The following is a 21819-nucleotide window of genomic DNA, read 5'->3' as shown; positions in this document are numbered from 1 at the left end:
CACTTGGCGCTCGCCCGGAAGCATTCCAGAGCCGTGAATACGCTTACAGTATATCTCACAAATGCATGTCATATCAGACTTCTGATTCGGAAGGTCAACATATGCAGGGGCAGGCTCGGGGATGGGCCCGCCAGATGGATCAGTCGCCAAGCTGCCAAGTCGTGCGGCGGTGCTGTTGGACCACCAACTGAACAGGATACAGAGTCGAGTTGACGGAATTGCGGAGGCCATGATCCATTAGCGAGCCATATGCTGTTGGTTCTGTACAACTCTATGTGCGACGGCACTGTAAGTACCAACGGGATCTTAGCCTAATTTGACCTTCGGAGACTGTCAAAGTGAGGTTCCGAGCCTCTTTTCTGCAGCTGATGATCACCACATGACAAGGCTGTTTAAGGTAAATTATAATTTCAAAGAAGAGAAGAAGTGGGAATATCCCGACTCCCGAGTCCTGAGCAACCTCTTTTCTGGTCAACTTCCTTTTTCTGCGTCATAAACTCTGTTTGCGTTACGCTCTCCACTCACAAACGACCGACGGAGTCAAGTCTCTCTGTTCACTGCCTTGTAGTCGCCCCGCTGTTGTCGAGAATTCTCTCAAGCGCGCGGGAGTCCCGCCGGCCCATCTTATCAGATCCTTCTTCGTTGTCGGGTATGTCTTGGCGGCGGAGCCATGTCAATAAATTTGAGTTTTTAGTCATCAAAACTCCCTTCCCAGCCTATTTCTCCGAGAATTACCTTACGCGAAAGAGGTTAATCTTCGGCGAGAATCCAAACCTTCGTCAAGAAGAACAGAGTGCGACCCCTTCCAACACAGCCTTACGTCCGCTATGGCCGTTGCTGACATGCTTGGCACGCGCGACCTTGTGACCAGAACAGGTAGGTAGCATAGAACCACATAGACTTGGTTCTTGGCTATCCCCATAGCCGGTAGCGAGCTCGATGTGCGCTTCACATAAAATTTGAGTTGCTTAAGCCAAGATGATCGTCGGAATACGGCCACACACTTGGCAGGGGTTGCACTTCGGCTAACACACCATCCCAAGGATCAGACGATAGAGTTCTGGATGTGGCAGGCGGTGCTGTCGACACAAAGTCCGAGATCCTAGGAGACTGGATATTTGGTCTAGGTCACAACTTACACCCATGTACGAATATTGACGGATGCTGAGTCGAAACTACATGGATGTTGACCGTTTAATTGTTGGTGAAAGGGGGGCGTTTATTTCTGGCTTGCTGCTATGATGGAAAATATTCAACTAAGCATGGAAACACAGATCCAACATTTCATTTTCCGTCAAAACGCTGCAGCTCTTTCAAGTTATTGGCTCATCATGCGCCATGTTAAAACTGACGCGGAAGCATACACTTCAATCATAGTAAGATGGGGGGCTGATCCAAGTGTCGAGGCGTAGTTGGCCTGGGTGAAGTTGGGCTCTTGCATACGGTACATCCATTTCTGAATGCTTTTCCCCCCTCGCTATCCGCGAGTAAAGTTAAAACTACACTGTTGTCTTTCACTAAAAACCGTGGGTCGCCAAGCCTGGGACCTGGGATGAACGGCTCGGGCTTATGATGCACCTCGAGTCGCGGAACATGCGGACTCCGGAACCGGTCTGGGATAGCCTGGCGTTTTGAAGTATTTTGTGTTTGGCTTGATGACGCTTTTCAGTCCCTTCGCGCAGAGCAGACTCGTGGAACAAGCTAATATGGGCTCCATCATAAACCTGATGCAACTTCTCGGCCAGCAACGGAGGATGTTAGCGCATGATTTCATCCCACCCGGCAAGTTGGCCCCAGATCCTAGACTTGGCAAAATGTGATTTCCTCATTCAAGGGGAGGATACTCCCAAAGTACGATATCAGGTCTGGTCACATTTACACAATGCACCGCCAGGTAAGGTAAGGTAATAATTCGTCGCAATCGCTGCAGTCTGAATGTCCGGAACCGACCCGGCTCCGATGATTTGGTATGCCCAAATAGAAATTGGAATTAGCACAGAATATCAACGCGCCGGGTTGTGTTTCCCTAGCTAAATAGACCACCCAATTGATACCCTAACTCTTAGTCACATCTCAGCTTATTTATAAATCCTTACTCGGTTCATTTAGGCATGAATCACCCTGCATGCAGGCGGAAAGCGTGCCCAGGACGATACATCTTCAAGTTGCTGAGTAAGTACAGTGCTCGGGAATTTGGACTCAGAAATGTCTTCTCTCATCAGAAGACTGGCACATTTCGTGTGAGGTACTCGTACCAATTAGGCAAAGTCCTCTTGTACGGATTTCCCTCTGTCGTCAACTGCAAATCCTCGATTGCACTTCCCCACTTAACCAACTCCGCTTCTCCATACGCTGTTTGCATTATGGCCAAGCCGAAACCCATTCCAGTGCTAGAGCGAACACCGGCCGGGAGAGTTATCATGGGGTATCCCGCCTGGGCAGCAATTTGATACGTCTGGCCGACGTCAGGAGGGACTAGGAGACCAGCCAATTTCGTCCCATTAGAAGAGGTGAGGGCATCATTGATACCACTCCGCGTTGACTGCTGGGAGAACTCGACAGCTTGAAGATAGATCTCATCCTTGATACCTTTCGACTCGAGAGATGCCAAAAACCCGTCTTGGCCAGAGTAAAACGCGGCCGTCCCAAGTGGCCAAGGATGACCGCCCTCGGTCCCGTCATTGTCATAGTTGAATGCAATGATATCTTCGAAAGTCTTGATATCGGTGTTTTCCAGTTCCGAAAGGTAGGTGTTGATGTTGTTGTAAAAGTCAACTTTAACAACCGTGTACTCGGACTCATTCGGGTAGCCTCTTGATGTGCCATAATCCCAGTCCCAACCATCCGGGCTAACGATGGTCTCATAGTCAGTGATTTCAGTGTTGTTGATTATCGTTGCCCCAGCTGAGGTAATGAGCTTGAGTAATTGCTCTAGAGACTCCCTCTGTTCATCGTCTGCGAAAGCCCAGAAACTATTCCAGGGAAGTCCGAAGGTGGCGCCTTTTAGGATCTCCTTTGTAGATAGGAATTGAGTGTAACCCCCTTCAGGCGTCCTGCCTTCCTGAGCCAGGGTGTAGTTGTCTCGCTCATCAATGCCATAGATTGCATCAAAAGCGTAAATAGCATCTCTGACTGTGCGGCCGAAGGTTCCGACAGAATCTTGATGCTCGCTCTCAGGAATGACCCTATCTCCGAATTAGCGAAGCTTCGGAAAATCAGATTCCAGAGACATGGTCCATACCCTGCCCTTGAAGTCAGACCAACTGTAGGCTTGAATCCTACAATGGCGTTTCGCTCGGCGGGGTTAATGACACTACCATCTGTCTCCGTGCCCAGCGAGAAAGCAATGGCATTCGCCGCGACGCCAACAGCGCTTCCCGTGCTACTACCGCCCGGATTGAGTGTGAAGTTATACGGGCTTCTGCATTGACCGCCTCGAGCCGAGAACCCCTCAGAATAGTTGTTGCTACGCATATCGGCCCACTCACTCAGAGCGGCCTTGCCCAACAAGATAGCGCCGGCTTCGCGAAGGCGCTTGACCACGTGAGCGTCTCGGGGGACGATGCTGCCCAAAAGCGCAAAGCTGCCTGCTGTCGTCTCCATATTGTCCTTGGAGGCGATGTTGTCCTTGACGGTGAATGGAATGCCGTGTAGTGGCCCCCGTATCTTTCCGGCTTTGCGTTCCAAGTCCATCTTGACAGCTAGCTGGAATACATCTGGATTGATTTGCAAAATAGAGCTGTCTGGCGCATTAGTGTGCATCCACTTATGTTGTGATGAGCCATCTACTTTGCAACTCCAACATGCCAGCTAGAGTAGTCTACTTACTGAATGTACTCCTGCGTCTGGTAGGTTCGTTGGATATAACACCCAACTAGCTGCTGAGAAGTGAGTGTGCCAGCAGTCAATGCTGCTTGCATCTCGTCAATTGTCGCCTCTTCCAACTTAAAAGTTCCACAGAGTGGCATCGGGAACAGGTATGCAGATCCCACATCTTCAAGCAGCGGGAACACCGAAGGTACGGTTGTCGACGAGTTTCCAGGCCAGCTTTGAGAGGTGCTCAGCTTGCAGCTAGCCAAAGAGATCTCAATACCCGCCACAATGGCAACCCAAAGTTGCGCCTTGTACATCTCGGTCACTGATTACTGTGCTTCCTCAAGCGAGATGCAGAATGCAAGCCACGGGCTGGACAGGCAGAAGACCGGCTGGAGACATGAGACAGTGGCCAGGCACACATAGCCACAGAGTCGGTGTGCCCTGTTGCAGCTTTTAAAGCCTCACATCTCAGCTGATAAGCTGACGTACTGTGTGCAACTCTGCCCCGCCCCGAGATGCCGATCCGGGTTTGCCAGATTGCGGCGGGGCGCAGGTGTTGTCAATGGTTGGCTGCATCTTCTTGGGGGCTGAGATACTGATAGGAGATGATAGGAGAGTTGCGGTGCGCAAAAGCAAGCCTAGGTGCGACTAGTCTTGCGGAGATTGAACAGGGATTCCGGGATGACTCGGTCAGTAATTATGAGGTGCTATAGTAAACAAATGTTTTGAGCCATGTCGCTGGGTGAGCCTCCGTTCCTGTCACTACCCTAAGATGATTATTTAGTTGTTGGAGTGAGGTGTCAATTTCAAGTCGATGAAGGACTTAGAAGTTACACGCAATGAAAACGGAAACAGAGCCATGTTCACTGCCGCTTCTATATCAAGTAACGGGACCCGAATGTGTCACCGTGTCAGGATTGACGTGAACCTTCATTTCTTTCACCTGGCTCCTTGAAATGCAGTGATGAAACGGTGAGTTTCAAGCATTTAGTTTGACCAGTCGACATATTTTGAAAACTACATGTAACCAAATAAAACAAAGCAAATACAAGGTGGCTGTGACAATAACCTTCGTATACTTGTCTGGACATCATCCATTTTTATTGCTTCGACGTCTCCTCAATCTCCCAAATGTCTTTTCCAAATATAAGTCGGGGGTGACAGTTCTCCAGAACGTAGAATTTATGGCGTGTGATTAGCGATTGAGAACCAGGGGAAGGGTTGTGGTCAATGGTTACAGATACCATGCCGATACATGTCTGTATTTTCCCTTGGTCAAATTTGAATCCAATTTTCTTGTCGTCTTCACACGAAACCACGTTTATATCAAGTCCCTTGGCTTCTAGAATTGAGATGACGCTGACATCAAGTGTAGTATGAACGACGCCAGTCAAGATTTTGTCAGTAAGTTTACCCTTGTGCAATACATGAGAGTGAACAATCGACCTATCAAGGTTGGCAGTGTCCACTAGGATTACTCTCTCGTGAAGGGGTTCAAGCTGTTGGCGTTGACTTTGCGATGCCTGGACGGTTTTTACTTCCTGGATGTTCGAATTTGCACCGCTCCCATGGTCGACATGACGTTTAGTAGCTGGTTGGCCTGTTGTTGATGATGGCGTAGTCTTCGCCGACGATGACTGTTTGCGTGAAAGTCTCTCATGTTGCAAGCGGCGTTCGAGCTTGTACATGGCCTCGTGATGATAATGACATGCCTCCGTTTGGGAGCTTGCTCCACGTGAAAGAGCTGAAGATACTGATGGCATGGAATTGCCCGACGATGAAGATTTGTAGGTCTGTGGCCTCGCCATTAGTCTTCGGACAAGGTCATTTTGGATGTCAGAAATTACCTCCTTGGTCCTGGTAGATGACTCTGACGACGCTGATGAGACGAACTTGGGCTTCGGGATACTCCCAGTTTTCACCATACTTCTTCCTAAGGGTAACATAATCTCGTAGAGAGAGCTGTTGGACTGTGTCTGATGTGTGAAGGTATCCGTTGGCATGAGTGGGTTGGCTCTTTCAATTTGGGCCTCTAGTCTTTTCAGTGTTTTCAAATTACCTCTAATGACTTTTTTCAGGTGATTACTAGCTTAGAGTGAGTTCAGAACTGAGTCGATGACTCCGGGTGAAGTCCCCATGTTTGTGAGAACGTACATGTGTTTCTCATTCGAAATGAATTTCTCAGTATCCCAGAGTGAAGCTTTGCATTCCATGTCGAGAACCTCGAGTTGAGTGGCGGACACAAGCAGCTGAAGACTGATCTTTACAGAATCCATCTCTGGAAATAGATCTAGGATACTGTCCTTCTGATACCACCACTTGAAAAAGTTGAAAACGGCGTTTCCGCCCCCAAGAAGTGATCGGACTCGTATGGTTGCTTTATCGAGCCGCCATTCTATTGATTCCGATCGATTCAGTATCCGATCGAGTATCCCTTGGGATGAAAGATATTGAAGAAGAGGAGACTTGGTGTAATTTGCGAAGTGTCGTTCGAGAGTGAAATGAGTCATATTGATACAATCCGAGAAGTCTTGTGCTTGAGAGGCACATCGATCAACTTCTCTCCGCGGAGAACTATTCTGTTTCGAGAAGTTGAGCAAAGCCTTTGCGAACTTTTCACCATAATGAGCAAGCTGTATAAGAGCTGCGACGCTAGCAACTACTCCAAGTATGTCGGCCATTTCAATTGAGTTGCAAATCTCAAGGGTAGAAAAGATGTAGACGTTGTGTTGATTGAATTTATGGCCACGTAACTCACAATCTCCCCAGACGTGAAGAAAAAGCAGGAGCAATAGCGCTCTAATATCCTCGAGAGCGAATCGCCCCGGGGTGAATGTAGGCTCGAACAGCAAACCCCGCACGTGGCCTTCTGCATAGCATTTCATGCTGTAGGAGGTCATCGGCAGAAGGGAAAGTGAGGCTTGCCTCTCCAAAAGCCACCCTTGGGCGGAGCGATGGGCTCTCTATCTCGCTGCATACTGTGCTTCAACATGCCAATCGCACCTTTCATTCATAATGCAAGCTGCACGTGAAGCACCCTCTCATGCTGCATCAATCACATCATAGCTACTCTTGGAAATAGGCTGCGCACCCGAGTGCATATTTCGGTGTCGTGACTGGTGAAAACCTCCGTCTCGACTGTGGGCCGCCAACCTGGACGCACTAACTCGACGCAGGGTACTTCTTCGAGTCGGCGGTGAAGTGGTAAAGGGGGTTAGAATGGCAGCCATCAGCGGTGCGATGCACATCGTACTTGCACCCCCGGGCCGAACGGCGCGGGACCGGTGTCACTCCACTTCTCCGCGTCCCGGCCGAGGCGTTCGGGTTCGGGTTCGGACCCACTGGGGCCTGTACATGCTGTAGGTGACCGTAGTGTCGCCGGCTGAGACCTGGAAGAAGAGAGAACTTCAGTGCGCTACGCGATGACTAATGCACAGTCGAATGTTAACTTAGTGATGTCATGGATCAGTAAACAGTTCGTGCCAATATGATCAGCTTTCTTGAGCGAATCCCCTTCTTTTGACCTTGATTCTTCCAAATTTGTATTTAAAGAGTCCCCTTTACGAGAAACGTCATGACATACTCCCGAGTTGGTGTGGTGACCGGTGCCAACAAGGGCATCGGATTTGCAGTCGGTAGGATCTCATCCCACCCCAGAATCGCGTCATTTCAACTAACTTCTTACTCTCTCACCAGTCCGACAGCTCGCGCTGCAATATCCCAATTCCCATCTAAACAATGGCTCGCTGCTCATCTATCTAACTGCGCGCGACAAGTCTCGCGGTGAGCAAGCACTCAGCAAGATTCAAGGCGACGCGGATCTCAAGCAGGCCAAGGCCCTGTCTACCCACGGTGGCGCGGCGGACATCAAGTACCACCAGCTTGACATCTCAGATCCATCCAGCATCTCGAACCTCGCATCATTTCTGAAAAAGGAACATCCCGATGGCGTTGATTTCATCATCAACAACGCTGGTATTGCCATGCAAGGGTTTGGTAAGCGCGATCATCAAGTGCTGCGATGGTTCAACATAGAAGCTAACTCTCCGTGCACAAGACTCAAACGTGGTGAAGAACACCCTGGCATGCAACTACTACGGTACACTGGAAGCGACACGCGCCTGGATCCCGGTTATGAAGCCAGACGGGCGTATCGTCAACGTGGCATCGGTATCAGGGTCCCTGAGCAAGTACTCGCCAGACATCAAGCAGCGCTTCCTTGACGCGCAGTCCGTGTCGGACGTCACCAAGCTGATGGAAGACTTCACCGCCGCGGTCGAGAAGGGCACGCACGAGAAGCAAGGTTGGCCCAGCGCCGCGTACGCGGTCTCTAAAGCTGGCGAGATTGGCATGACCAAGGCCATGGCCAAGGAGTTGCAGGACAAGGGAAGCAAGCTGCTCGTCAACTCGTGCCATCCCGGGTACGTGGTCACGGATATGACGCGAGGCGGCGGCACAAAGACGCCTGATGAGGGTGCGCAGACACCTGTGCATCTGGCGATTGCGGATATTGGTGGCAAGACTGGAGAGTACTGGTCTGATGAGAAGGTCGCCAGGTGGTGAACGTCTGGGCGGAACATGCCCAAAATGAGCAATATGACGAGGAAGACGTAGGGCTAGTTGACAACGGCAAAAATGAAACCTGACTGGAGTTTGTGGTTGAGGCAAAAACAAACGAGGTCCATCCAGGATTCGAACCTGGGCCTACGGAAGGTTCTGAGAATCAGAATCCGACGTCCTAACCAACTAGACTAATAGACCGTTGTGATTGGTGCTTGTCGCTGAAGGCCTGAATCGCGGGTCATGCTATAGAGTAGAGCCCCAAGCGCGTTGGAACCTACTTTCGCGTTACAAGGCTGCTTCAGACACATTGCTCATCGAGTCTTCGAAATTGCGATGATGGCCCGATCTAGTGTAGCTTTAGAGTAGTGTGCTGCCTTTTCATTGTTTGCACATGGTAATTGCTGGAGTTGCGAACACCTGAGAAAATCAAAAGCAAGCGTAGTTACTGCGCTGGTTGTGGTCAATTTCCTAGGAGCTCTAGATGCCGCCTTGCTGCACACGACCACATATTCATGTATCAACAAGTAGTGTACTCTGAAACGAAAGCATCATCGGAAGCGTGTACTCCGTATTCGCTCTTTATCAAAAGGCTTCAGAGCACGTGAAAATGGATGTCGACTGGAAATTTCGGGAGGGTCCCGACGGTGGAACTAGGAGGAATTCTCCCCGGTGAACTGCGACTTCCAGCGAGGAGTTCCAACTAGGTTTAAGGGCAACGAATGCAGCGGTTCTAGGCACTGGGGCGCCGCCAAAAACCTGAAGGTTCGCGGCGCGGCGCGCGTTCCTGCGCCAGACGACGCTATGTGCACACACCCGCTTCTGGAGTATTCATGTACCACTGAACGTCAATGACTGAATGAGCCGTTAAGTATTGACGAATGGTACCGAATTGTGATTCCGTTCCGAGGTTCTGGGTGGATGTAGTGAGCGCGACCCGGCCGAGGTCTAGGAGGAACAAGAAGACGGCCCGAGTCAATAAGTCCTCATTTCAATTTCTCGCCAAACTCAATCCAATGGGTTCACCAGTACTCCGTAGCTTGCTTCCATTTCATCATTCGGACTTGGACCAATGATACCATCAGTCTCACTTTGGCCATCTCAAATTCGTGGATACGTTACCTTCCAGAGGCCAAGACTCTGCAGGCGGCGCGGAGACACTAGGTACTGTGTAGGTACGCCGTCGACGCCGTAAACAATGGGCTCATCCATCTTTCGCCCGCCCAATGAGAGACGCTCCAGAGCAGTTGACGAGTTATCATTGCTTGATAGCGTGACGTAGAACTCTAGCCTGCCAAGGGATCCCGACCGGCTCTCAACGGCAAATTGGCATAGCAGTTGGCAAAGCAATTGGCTTCATGTTTCTGCCAAGATGCCAAGAGGTACAATCAAAACTTACGGTAACGCAATCGGGGAATGGGAATGGGATTCTTTCCTGGGTGCTGCTAGAGGCGCAGACAACTCAACCAGCCACCTGCGCAATCACAGAGCAGGCATTTCCGTCTCCCGCGGGGTACTTGACGTGATGTGAGCAGCAAATGAAGCTTCTTTGCCCTCGAAAGCCAAGTCGCCAATGCGCCTAGCTATCCCGCGATAAAACAGTTCTTGTCCCCGGGCAGCCTCATTGCTTGTCGCTAATCCCCAAAAGCTTCGCTCTGCCTTGGCTCAAGGGGTCCATCGCAATATTGCTCAATCATATTTCGCCAGAGCCCAGGACCAGGTATGTGGTTCAAATAACCGGACCTGCTATCCATGCGGCGAACGGCAGCTGGAACGGCGCCTTCACCCACACGAAGCACGCAATGGGCAGCCAATCGTTGGCAAAAGTCTCATCTTCACTTGGTATGAAAATGCCTCGTTCTTCCCGTCGAAAGGTCGTACTACGCTTTCCATAAGCAGCGCAAGCCACGCTGCTAGGCCGCGTGGGATGGAACATGGACCGGACACACCGATGCCAAGCTGCTGGGTCGCGCCGGCGAATGGTCTCGAACTGCTGTCAGCAGTCAATCAATGGCAATCAAGAGAGCCCCGGTCCAGATAGACCGAGAGCTATCGGTATGTCACTGGCAGCGATGTGCATCCTGCAGAGGACCAGACACCTGCAGCTGACCCAACATAGTGGGCTCTCCGTCACCGAATCTCTCATTCTGCTTCTCCCGCCTGTAAATATTTGGACGATCACGCTTGATAGCAGTGTGGGAAATCATAGCACCAACCAACGACGCAAGCAATGTGACCGTCGCACAACACGCGGCGTCTCTGAAGACTCTACCTACCTACTCGAACAGGTCTGATAAGGCTCCCTATCTTCTCTAGGGCGTCATCAAGCACCATGGTACACATAGTTACGTTCATCCAAGTACCCCTCTTGTAGAATGTTTGTGGGTGAACCTTGTCGACTCTCGAGCTCTGGCCAGTCTTTGCCCGCGCTGCAGATTCGTCTTCAGGGACCAACGACTTGCCGGGACTCGGAAACATTTTCCTCGGAGTCTAATTAGAGAAGCCAACCCGAGAGACTGAGCTATTACCACCAGAATCGTGATAAAAAACCAAAGTATTTTCATTACTAATTACAGATAGCTACGCCGGCCACAGACTCTTGAATGGAGATACAATAACCCGTCTGGCATGATCTCCGAGGATAGGAAAAGACAGGGAACGATCCCCGGAAGAAACAAGCTGGACCGCCCCCATCTTCCCCCATCCCCTGGTCGCCGCCTCCTCACTACGCCCTCATACCTCTTCGGGCCCATCCCGCGTTGGGCATGGTTCGCACAGAGACATCCACTCTCCTGCAGACCTCTCCCTCTTGCAGTCCTTCACCCCTCAGTCTCACCCCACTGTTCCCGCCTCTCTGTCTGCTGCGACGCTGCAGTGTAATTGCTGCGGTCCCTGATCTTTGGGAATTCTTGAAAAGGATCTGCGGTCGCAGTGTTGGTCGCGCCGAAGAGCTCTCTCGGTCCTTTCTCGCTCTTCTTCCTCTTCTCCTACGTGAGGCTTTTCCTAACGTCCTTCTTCCAACGCGAAGAGCCAAATCCACATCAACCCCCGAGACATCGACCGGTGCTTGTGTGCAGTGTGAAACCCTCATGGAATTCAAAGTCCAATTCTTCTGTCTTCTTCTCAAAGCCCTTTGGTAATTTGAGGCTTACATAACTGTGACTTCTCCAAGGCTGCAAATCAATTCCAAGATCATCAACTTCGCTCAACCCGTCACGAGGGCGCATCTGGACTGTCGAGCCCCCCTTCTCCTCCGTTCACTCTTCCGGCTCGACTCGAAACGAGGCCGCGCCGAGATCCCCCACTAAACCGGGCCTAATCCCCCACATCTTTCCCCTCGCCCCGACCGACCGACCATGTCATCCACCGGCATCGAGCGAGCGGGACACCGCGACGGCCTTCCGAATTATGGAGGCGGCTACTCCGAACATGGCCGTTTCCCCGATGAGAAGGGCGTCGGTGAGCCATATGGCGAACCCTTAGACGGCGGATTTCGGTCTTCGCTCGATTCTGGCGACAAGGGAGACCATACTCACCGCAAGCTCAAGTCGCGCCACATCCAACTGATTGGCATTGGCGGAACAATTGGTAGGTCCTTAGACGTGATACACAGAGATCAACCCAACTCACATTATATGCAGGAACCGCTCTTTACGTACGTCACCTTGAAGCACGAGTCGATAGGAATTCACATCGCATATCAGGTACTCACACAACAACTATAGGTTCAAATCGGAAGGGGTTTGCTCAATGGCGGCCCCGCCAGCTTATTCCTCGCCTTCACCATCTGGTGTACTTTCATCCTGGCCGTGACCCTGAGCATGGCCGAGATGGTCACCTACCTCCCGATTTCGAGTCCCTTCATCCGCTTCGCCGGTCGCTACGTCGATGAGGCCTTTGGGTTCGCTGCCGGCTGGAACTTTTTCGTCTTTGAGGCTGCTCTTGTACCATTTGAGGTCGTCGCCTGCAACCTCATCATCCACTTTTGGAGCGACGTCGTACCGGCTGGAGGCATCATTGCCATCATTCTCGTCCTTTATGGTATTATCAATGTCATGGCGGTGCAGTGGTACGGCGAGACAGAGTTCTGGGCTGCGCTTGGCAAGTTCTTGCTCATCGTGGGACTCATCATCTTTACGTTCATCGTCATGCTGGGAGGTATGCAACTTCATACGTAACATGCTCGCCAATTGGAAACACAATACTTATCTTGTTCATAGGAAACCCGCTTGGAGACAGATTCGGCTTCCGGTAGGCAATTGTCTCTACTCTCTCCCATCAGCCTAGTCCTCTAACCGAGTTGACCCATCTAGATACTGGTACGAACCAGGCGCATTCACAGAGCTATACTACAGCGGCTCCCTCGGACGCTTTCTCGGCTTCCTGCAATGCCTGATCCAGGCTTCTTTCACCATCGCAGGACCGGATTACGTTGCCATGGCCGCCGGCGAGGCCGAGAACCCGCGCAAAGTCATGCCCCGCGCCTTCAACGCCGTCTTCTACCGCCTGACCGCCTTCTTCGTCCTTGGCTCCCTCTGCGTCGGCATCCTCGTCCCCTACAACGACGAAGAGCTTACCCGCGCCTTCAAGGACGGCGAACCCGGCGCCTCGGCCTCGCCCTACGTCGTCGCCATGAATCGCCTCAAGATCAGTGGCCTGCCCCACATCGTCAACGCCATGGTCCTCACAGCCGCCTTCTCTGCGGGTAATTCGTACGTCTACTGTGCTTCACGATCGCTGTACGGACTGGCACTTGAGGGCAAGGCGCCCGCGTTTTTCAAGAAGTGCACGAAGAAGGGCGTTCCGGTCTACTGCGTCATCGCCGTCTTGCTCATCGGCCTGCTCAGCTTCCTGCAACTCAGTGCCAACACTGCTGTTGTGCTGAATTGGTTTGTGAGCTTGGTCACCGCGTCGCAGTTGATCAACTTCTCCTGCATGTGCACGGCATATCTTGGGTTCTATCGTGCGCTCAAGGCCCAAGGCATCAGTCGCGATACCCTTCCCTACAAGGCTTGGTTCCAGCCGTACGCTGCCTGGTACGGTCTCATCGGCACCTTCATCATGACGTTCGTTGGAGGGTACACCGTTTTCTTGCCTCTGGATGGGTACTGGAGTATCCCTGATTTTCTCTTCTCGTAAGCCAACCATCGTCTTTTAGCTAGCCTGCATGGTATACTGACAAGCACGAGGTATACGATGGTCGGCATTTTCCCTGTGCTGTACCTGGGCTGGAAATTCCTCAAGAAGACCAAGATCTTCAAACCTGAAGAGGTCGACCTGTACCGCAACAAGGATGAGATTGACGAGTATGAGAGGACGTTCGTACCTACTCCTGCCAAGTAAGTTGCCAATCTTATCCGATAATCAACAAGTGGTTCTAACGGGCATGACCAGGAACGTCTTTGAAAAGGTTCTAGACAAACTATTTGGGTAGAGTCGTGTTGACATATCCGTCCATTATATCATCGGCGTTTAGGGTGAAAGAAATAGATATCCCATGGGCAGAAACACAACTGAGGATTATTCCAATTGAAAGTTTTAAGACTATATCTCTCAACACCGTGAATCCACCTGCATCTTCGTCCAAGACATTTCATGATCACTGCTGCCTGCAATGAGACGAAAAGGATTGCGACAAAGCGGATTCTTTGCTGACGTTGGACAAATCTCCGCCCCATGTAAAGTAAGATCAACGCCATGAGGGCTCTCCACGGGCACCATCAGCTCGGCAACCTGGACGAAGAGTTGGCCGCTCGGATCAGCGAACACCTCGCCACTATACGAGAATCTTCATAGATTCCATCTCTATTTTCTACCATCGGCTCCCCGTCACCATGGCCGGTCAGAGCTCCTCCTTCGCGCGCTGACCGCTTCGGATCTGGCCCATGGCCACCTGCAGCTACGCCGTTCACCCCAATCACCCTGTTCGCTAACGAAGCGGGTATTTCAAGTTATGACGTTGAGCTTGGTTGGCACGCACTATCCGGAGAACAAAAGGTAACGTGCCGTGCTTAGTCGGAGATGCTACGATGTGAGACTGGGGCTCAGCATGAGACAGCTCTAGCCGAATGGCCGGCAGCTTTTGCTCTTCCATTTGCAGGAGAGCATCAGCAACAAGGGAGGAACTTCGCAGGGCTTGCGAGCCGTGGGGAGAGGCCTCCTGGCGTGCCTGCGTGCCTGGGAATGATCACCGGGCTGAGCGTGTTTCGCGATGAGCAAGAAAATGACTGGCAGGAAGTGTTGAGAAGCTGGGAAGCTCTACCTGCAGAGGAAAGACATGCGTATGAGGCGAGGGCTGCGACGGATAACGCTGCTACGAGAGCTACTTTTGATGAAAGGAGAGTATCGTGAAGTACATACTACAGTGAATACTAATCTATCTAATCCCATGTTGCAAAGCCTCGTTGATGCATCTATCCGCGAAACTTCATTCCTGCCCATTTGCCACAAGAATGCGGCCACCATCAATGCATAAGTTGATGCCGTCAACGTAAGACTTATTTCGTAGGTCAGTTGATAAAGGAACGCAAGGATAAGGTTGCAACTGGTGTTGAAGTTTGGGACTTGAATGTCGGAACGAGAAGACTTGAGGCTTACCCCAGCTTTGCTAGCAAGATAAATCACCGCGCCGGCGATGTCTTCCTCTTGACCAGCTCTTTTGGCAGGAACCTTGTTGAACAAGGAACTAAACACATTGCCTTCCTCTCCAACAGGATTCATACGACTTGGAAAGACTAGGGGAATTCCATATGATCAGTAATCTCAGCTACCAACGACTTTGTTGTCACTTACAGCCAGGATTCAACCCCACAACTCGAACGTAGAAATTTCTGAACTTGGCGGCCAGAAGCTTCACTAGGTGATCCGTAGCGGCTTTGCTTGCAGCGTAGCTCGTCAGGTCAATATTGGTAACGTTGTGCATACTAGCACATGAGCTCGTCATGATCATGGCGCCACGTCCTTGACGACTACCGGGACCGTCGTCATCATTATGGGAAGCGGCAGCATGCAGCAGGGGAAGGAATGCGACAGCCAGGTAATAGTGTGATGTCACGTTGATGGAAAATGTGTCTTTCCAGTCAGACGGCCTCGAAGACTGCATTGAAGCTTGCAATTCGAGGACATTATCAGTCTCCAGGTCGCAAAGATCCAGCGGATCCCGTCGAATACCAGCGTTTGACACTAATAAGTCAAGGCTGTGTTCGCGTTGTTGAACATATTTTACCAGCTTTGTTACTTCATCATGCGACGACAGGTCGCATGGCACACTGCAGAAGTCAGAGACGCGATGTCATGAGCTAGAATTTCTGCAATACCCTATTGCATTCCCCTCAGAAGACTTGCCCAACTCGTTGAGCTCTTTGACAGCTTCATCAATGACGTCAGTTGGTAAAGCAGCCACGTACACCTTGGCACCATTCGTGACGAGGCCCTAGTAGTCTGAAATGAGTATTCAAGTTGCTACAAAGGATCATGGTCTCTCGGCCTTGAGTCATTATACTGAGATGTTGGGTTACATACCTTTGCTATCATTAGGCCCAGTCCGCTACTGCCTCCAGTCACCACGGCCACATAGCCCTTGACCGAAAAGAGTCGCGTAATGTCGAGTGAAGCCATCCTTAGAATCTTCAACGAAGTGTACGAACCACTTATGAGGTTATGTCAAAAGCTGTTCGATGCTCAACTTCGCCTCTGTAAGCGGTTGATCGCTTATCGGGCTCTTTCGCTGGTCGTCGGCCCAGCCGATATGCAACCTCTCCCGTTATCAGACGAGGGCGGGGTAATTCCTCAACGTACCGCTAACTGCCGTCGGGAGATCCGACTGTCCTCTCACTTACATCCCAACGTTGTCACAGTCATCAGACATGGCACCAGAATTTGCGGACGCTCAAGCTAAAACGTCGTGCAAGCGATGTCACCGACGAAAGAAAAGATGTGATCGCGGGTTGCCCCAATGCAGGAACTGTAGCGGGGCTCGAGTGTCGTGCAGCTTCCTCGATGATGATCGAGTTATGGCATCTTACCCCGTCACGTAAGTGATATCCTTTTTTGATAGTATATAAACTCTTTGACGTTTGCTGAATAAAACATATTGAATAGATACGTGCGCAGTCTCGAGGCAAAAGTCAAGTCTCTCGAAAAGGAAATCAATTCACTAAGATCCGCGACAGGAAGAGAACTAGACTCTCGAGCGGAACTCATAAATCCGGATACAAGTGATATTAATATTGCCCTCGGTCGTCAAGAGACGGAGGCAAACAGCACGAACTTGCTTTATGAGCCCTCGCCTACCCAGCTGCCTCTCTTGCAGTCCTCCCTTTCCTTCGTCGAAGAGCTCAAAATCCTCTCCTTCGAGGCAACGGCTGATCGTCATTTGGGATCTTCCTCCGGCCTCTCCTTCGCCAAGCTGACACAAACCGTTCTTCGGCGTCTGAATCCCGACAAGGCCGACTTTAGCTTCGCTCATTTTGAACCCGAGGGTGGCATGTGGCCGCAGTTGAACCTTCCCTCCTCGACTTCGGACCTCTTGGATTCAACATTGTTCAGTGGATTCAGAGACCCTTTCATGTGCTACCCTTCGATGCTTGACGGGTTCTCCCCGACCGCGCCAACCGAGCCCATCTCCCTTCCAGAGCAACAGGTCTCTCTTGAAGGCAGTCATGTTGACCAGCTCATACGTTTCTACTTTGCTCACTCGCATACGCTATACCCGATCGTTCACCGCCAGGAGTTCAATAATATACTGGAGCATGTTCGAGCGGATCCTCAGTGTGCTTTAGCTCAATCATCCCTCTGTCAATTTCGCCTATGGATGGTCCTTGCCATTGGATCAACTGCGCAATGCTCAGTCACCCTTTCAGATGAGCACGAATCAATGATGTACTACAAGAAAGCACTCGAGCACTTTGAGGGGTCTCTCGATTATGGATACATGGTATGAATCTCCTTGTAAGTGAGTTTAGGGGGGATGTGAAGGCTGACACATAACTGAAGGCCGCGTTGGAAGTTTTACTTCTGCAAGTATCTTATTCTTTCTTCAACCAGCTTGGACCCAGTAAGCGATGCCAGAAATTCGTTTGGATACTCTTGCTCACTTTTCTGATAACAGATACATGGACATTGGTTGGTCTCGGTGCACGTATGGCAATTGGATTAGGCATGCATGCTTCCTCAACCTACGAAGGCCTACCAGCCGACGTGTCTGAAAAGCGGAAGAGGCTCTTCTTTTCCGTTTACATGATGGATCGGTGAGTCCTCACGATCTATAATACCGCAATGCCTGGCATACTGATCCTATCCAACAGCGTAGTATCTATAGCTCTAGGTCGCCCATTCGCCATCAATGAAGATGACATCGATGTGACGGTAAGATAGGCACTCTCTCGGGACTTAATTGTTCAACTTCTCGCCCATCAACTGACTCAAATTTCAAGCCCTTCGCGGTGGAATATGATAGTGACGTTGGGGCACAAATTGATCTGCCCGAGAACTCATTTAAGCCTTCTATACTGACCGTTCCTCTCCACATCCTCGAGCTACGGCAGATTGCCAGCAACATCACGACTTCAGTCTATTCGCACCGAATGTCAGCCAGCCTCAATGCCGAACAGCGCGAGGAGGTATCAAACTCGCTCCACCAAAGACTTCTTAACTGGCGTCGCAATATGCCATTTCCTCTTCCAAACACCGACGCCGCAGTGCCGCACCTCAACAGCAGCTGGTATGACTTCAACTATTATCTCCACGTCGCCATGTTGTATCGACCATCTCCGCTATTCCCGACTCTGCCAGAACCCCGTGTCAAAGTGTTAGCGGAAGCTGCATCCATGTCGATTCGTCAAGTATCTAATATGCACCGCCAAAGGTGTCTTGCATACAATTGGCTCAACCTTCTCTCGATATTTACCGCAACTTTGTCCCTAATATACGCTACAACTGCCCAACCTGATAATCTCATCTCTGTTTTGAGAGACAAGGGAGCAGTGGCGGACCTTGACTTGACTATCGAGCTATTTGACAAGCTTAGCGTCAAGTTCCCTGTGGCTGGCAAGATATGTCGAATGGTTGAACAGATATCTACTAGGTACAAAGAAATGATGGAAGTCAACGAGGCGTGAGCTGAAAAGCCAAAAGACGAGCTACCTAGGTCTCTTACTATCTTACCCAGTCAATCCTATCTGTTCAAATGACGTCTATATTACCAGTGGTCGGTGGGCGGCTTGTCCGACACGAATGATAAGCCTGCAGTTGGAGGTATCGGGTCGTCCGATGATTAATCGCCACATCACTGTTCGACCTCCGACCGACATGACCGTGATTGAGGGGAAAATTGATGCATGAGAGATCTTTGTGCGAATTCCAACGATCTTGCTATATTCTCCTCAATCCGGAGTCATATAAGTACTGTCGGCAACGTCCTGGTGACCCTTTACTACGGATCCAGCAGACTGACTCCATTCCTCATGTTCGGCGAGAAGCGATCGCAGAAAGGGCCAGCTCATGATGTCAACTTTGCTCAATTTAACGAGATCGTTCCAGTCTCTGGGGCATAAAGGGGTTATTGAAGAGGCTTTCTCACTCGGGCCTGTCCTCGCAACGACTCTGGCGTTACTGGCCTGCTATGTCGCCTATAATGTAAGCTCGTTCAGCATTTCCGACTATCCACCTAGCTCTACGATGAGAATGCTGACTTCACAGGTTGCCTTCGGCACTGACATCCCTCACATCAAGGGACTTCCTCAAATGCCTGGCGCTGTTCCAATTTTTGGACATCTTCTAAGGCTCGGCGAAGACCACGCGAGCACTTGCGAGAATTGGTGGCGGAAAGGGAACCCATCCACCTTCCAAATTAAGCTGGGAAACACGAGAGCCGTAGTGTTCAACTCATATGAAGACATCCGTCGTCTGCTCATTGGCTATCAGAATGCAGTCATTGACCGGCCGAAATTGTACACCTTCCACGGTCTCATCAGCAGTACGCAGGGCTTCACGATCGGGTCGTCGCCCTGGGATGACTCGTGCCGCCGGAAACGCAAGGCCGCAGGCACGGCGCTTGGAAGACCCGCCCTTCGGAGTTACTATCCGATGTTCGACCTCGAGAGCTATTGCATCCTCCGAGATCTGCATAAGGATAGTCGCAACGGTGAGGTGGAGATTAGCGTGCGACCGTATATCCAGCGATATGCGTTGAACACCACCTTGACGCTCTGCTACGGTATTCGAATGGACGCTGTCTACGATGACCTGTTACGCGAGATTCTGCACGTTGGTTCGGCAATCTCGCTCTTGCGTAGTGCTTCAGAGAACACCCAAGACTACGTCCCCATCATGCGGTACTTCCCAAACAATGAGAAGAGCCGTCGTTCTAAAGATCTCAGGGAACGCCGAGACGCGTATTTGAATCTGCTTCTGGATAAAGTGCGGGAGCAGATCAAGCGGGGCACCGATAAGCCCTGCATTTCAGCAGCAATTTTGAAGAACGAAGAAACTAAGCTTAGCGGGGTTGAAGTCTCATCCATCTGCCTGTCGCTTGTGTCCGGAGGATTCGAGACGATACCGGGGACTCTCACCTCGGCTATCGGATCCCTTGCCACAAAGGAGGGACAGGCCTGGCAGGACCGGGCTTACGAAGACATCAAGCGTTACTACCCAGACGTGCGCGAAGCATGGGCTTCCTGCTACGCAGAAGAGAAAATTCCCTACATCAACGCCATTATTAGGGAAGCTGGGAGGTACTACACAGTCAGTTCTATGAGTCTTCCCCGAAAGACCGTCACCGAAGTGAATTGGAACGGAGCCATCATACCCCCTAAGACAATGATCTTGGTCAACGCACAAGCCGGAAATCATGGTGCGTCACTCTCTCCCCAAGTGACTGAAGGTTTCTTAGTCTTACTGACGTTGTGCAAGATGTCAGACATTTTGGTGATGATGCCGGTCATTTCGATCCTGAGCGGTGGCTTGAAAGTCTCAATCCCCCAACAGAAAAGGAGATCTCAGGCGTCGGTCACCTCAGCTTTGGATTGGGTTCCCGCGGCTGCTCCGGGCAGTACATCGCCCAGCGTCTACTATATGCGGCCTTGGTGCGGCTGCTATCTTCGTACAAGATTGTTGCAAGCGAAGAAGAACCTCCGAATACTGACTATGTCGAGTATAACCAGTTCAAGACGGCTTTGGTGGCGATCCCGAAGGACTTCAAGGTAAAGCTCATCCCCAGAGACACCCCTGTGACGAGTGATTGTTTGAGAGCTGCGGAGGAGAGAACTAGGGAGCATTATGTAGAGCAAGGCAGTTGGGATACATCCATGCACGTCTAGTTAACAGTCAAAAGACTACCGGGGCTTGGGCCTAACACCTTGGATCCTTCAGGTCTCCCTCTGATTACCTTTTGTATTCAACAATAGCGTATTCTTGAAGTTTACAAGATCAATTTGTGTCTATTCAAACTGGTTGCATCCAGCTTCTGTAAACAATTGACCAAATTTCTTCAGGAACTTAGCTGGGTTGAGACCTGTACCAGTCAGGCCAATATCGATCAGTCTTCTGTGAAGCCTTGGGTATGGAGTCACTTGTACGCCTTCCAACGCAAGGGTATCGCCAAATCTCAGCATTCGAAATGGTCACCTGGATTTTTACGTCTGAGGGTAAAGCAAAAATGTGGCCAGAGCCTTGTGTTCACGTGTTCCTCTGATGGCCTTTGCTGCATGATACCAATCCACATATTGACGGCTTCCGAATGCTCCGTGAGGGATCTCAATTAGCGTCTCGCAATTTTTGAATTCACTAGAATCATAGCGTCTTTCGATAAGCTAACTCGAGCTAAAGTCGATTAGCATGTCTCTCAACGGACCTAGCAAAGATCACAAGGATGCCCTATGGAAAGAAGCTTCTCATGCGTTAAACTTGGGCCACAACGCACTCTTTTCGAGCCTCGAGCCCATCAAGGGCTATATGCATAGCACATAACACATGCTGGAAGCAGTGGCCAGTATCTGGATCATTGAGTCACAGAGCCGGGAGGATTCGGACAGGAATCCCTCGGTAAGGAAAGGTAGTCCGAGCGATCAATGCCTGCCCGGTAAGTTCCTCTGGAGGCGCCTCGGGGTAGTCTGATCATCGCCTGACAACAGCCAAGCGATTCCCGATCTCAGCCCTGCAAAGCATCAGCCGTCTTTGTACGGATTTGCTAGTTCTAATACTGGCGGCTCCTGTGTGCCTATCAGAAAGCCTTATGTGGAGTTGCCAAAAGTCTGTGGAAAAGGTAAGGGTCAAGAGTCTCAATTTTCAATCTTTGACAATACAGCGGGGGTCTGACTTAGCGAAGCGGGAAGCTACAACCGCCCGTTCGAAGTAAGAGAAAGGCGAACATAAAGCTTAACGGAGCCGACGGAAAGTGAGCAGAGTTATAGACTAGTATCAGGGTCGCTTGTACATGAGGCCGTT

The 21819-nt window shown here is 50.8% G+C and overlaps 7 protein-coding genes across 7 annotated transcripts; 4 read left to right on the top strand and 3 right to left on the bottom strand.

Annotated features, from left to right (window-relative positions):
* Nucleotides 1–2218: 2218 nt before the first annotated feature.
* On the bottom strand, nt 2219–4130 carry CCOS01_12607 (amidase; the record flags this gene model as incomplete). The annotated part of the gene is made up of 3 exons (XM_060460755.1): nt 2219–3185; nt 3242–3739; nt 3829–4130. 3 exons carry the CDS (start codon nt 4128–4130, stop codon nt 2219–2221), a joined length of 1767 nt encoding a protein of 588 aa, XP_060308803.1.
* A 786-nt stretch (nt 4131–4916) lies between these two features.
* CCOS01_12606 (uncharacterized protein) lies at nt 4917–6497 on the bottom strand (the record flags this gene model as incomplete). Its single annotated transcript, XM_060460754.1, has 3 exons — nt 4917–5609; nt 5664–5901; nt 5971–6497. The coding sequence occupies 3 exons, from the start codon at nt 6495–6497 to the stop codon at nt 4917–4919; spliced, it is 1458 nt and encodes a 485-aa protein (XP_060308802.1).
* An 893-nt stretch (nt 6498–7390) lies between these two features.
* Nucleotides 7391–8379, top strand: CCOS01_12605 (carbonyl reductase; the record flags this gene model as incomplete). Its single annotated transcript, XM_060460753.1, has 3 exons — nt 7391–7451; nt 7513–7812; nt 7874–8379. The coding sequence occupies 3 exons, from the start codon at nt 7391–7393 to the stop codon at nt 8377–8379; spliced, it is 867 nt and encodes a 288-aa protein (XP_060308801.1).
* Nucleotides 8380–10310: 1931 nt separating this feature from the next.
* Nucleotides 10311–10495, top strand: CCOS01_12604 (uncharacterized protein; the record flags this gene model as incomplete). The annotated part of the gene is made up of 2 exons (XM_060460752.1): nt 10311–10431; nt 10464–10495. 2 exons carry the CDS (start codon nt 10311–10313, stop codon nt 10493–10495), a joined length of 153 nt encoding a protein of 50 aa, XP_060308800.1.
* Nucleotides 10496–11732: 1237 nt separating this feature from the next.
* On the top strand, nt 11733–13810 carry CCOS01_12603 (amino acid permease; the record flags this gene model as incomplete). The annotated part of the gene is made up of 7 exons (XM_060460751.1): nt 11733–11964; nt 12018–12031; nt 12102–12534; nt 12597–12627; nt 12690–13511; nt 13566–13715; nt 13771–13810. The coding sequence occupies 7 exons, from the start codon at nt 11733–11735 to the stop codon at nt 13808–13810; spliced, it is 1722 nt and encodes a 573-aa protein (XP_060308799.1).
* A 993-nt stretch (nt 13811–14803) lies between these two features.
* Nucleotides 14804–15993, bottom strand: CCOS01_12602 (short chain dehydrogenase; the record flags this gene model as incomplete). Its single annotated transcript, XM_060460750.1, has 5 exons — nt 14804–14872; nt 14974–15110; nt 15169–15644; nt 15693–15808; nt 15898–15993. 5 exons carry the CDS (start codon nt 15991–15993, stop codon nt 14804–14806), a joined length of 894 nt encoding a protein of 297 aa, XP_060308798.1.
* A 395-nt stretch (nt 15994–16388) lies between these two features.
* Nucleotides 16389–20693, top strand: CCOS01_12601 (cytochrome P450; the record flags this gene model as incomplete). The annotated part of the gene is made up of 9 exons (XM_060460749.1): nt 16389–16408; nt 16477–17311; nt 17422–17431; nt 17486–17624; nt 17682–17742; nt 17811–18182; nt 18916–19011; nt 19075–20227; nt 20287–20693. The coding sequence occupies 9 exons, from the start codon at nt 16389–16391 to the stop codon at nt 20691–20693; spliced, it is 3093 nt and encodes a 1030-aa protein (XP_060308797.1).
* Between the last annotated feature and the right edge of the window lie 1126 nt (nt 20694–21819).

The sequence above is a fragment of the Colletotrichum costaricense genome (genome assembly GCF_030867565.1).
Source record: "Colletotrichum costaricense strain IMI 309622 chromosome Unknown Scaffold_15.1, whole genome shotgun sequence".
NCBI lineage: Eukaryota > Fungi > Ascomycota > Sordariomycetes > Glomerellales > Glomerellaceae > Colletotrichum > Colletotrichum costaricense.
The sequence above is the reverse complement of the archived record's forward strand: the minus strand, read 5'-3'. Positions and strand labels throughout refer to the sequence as shown.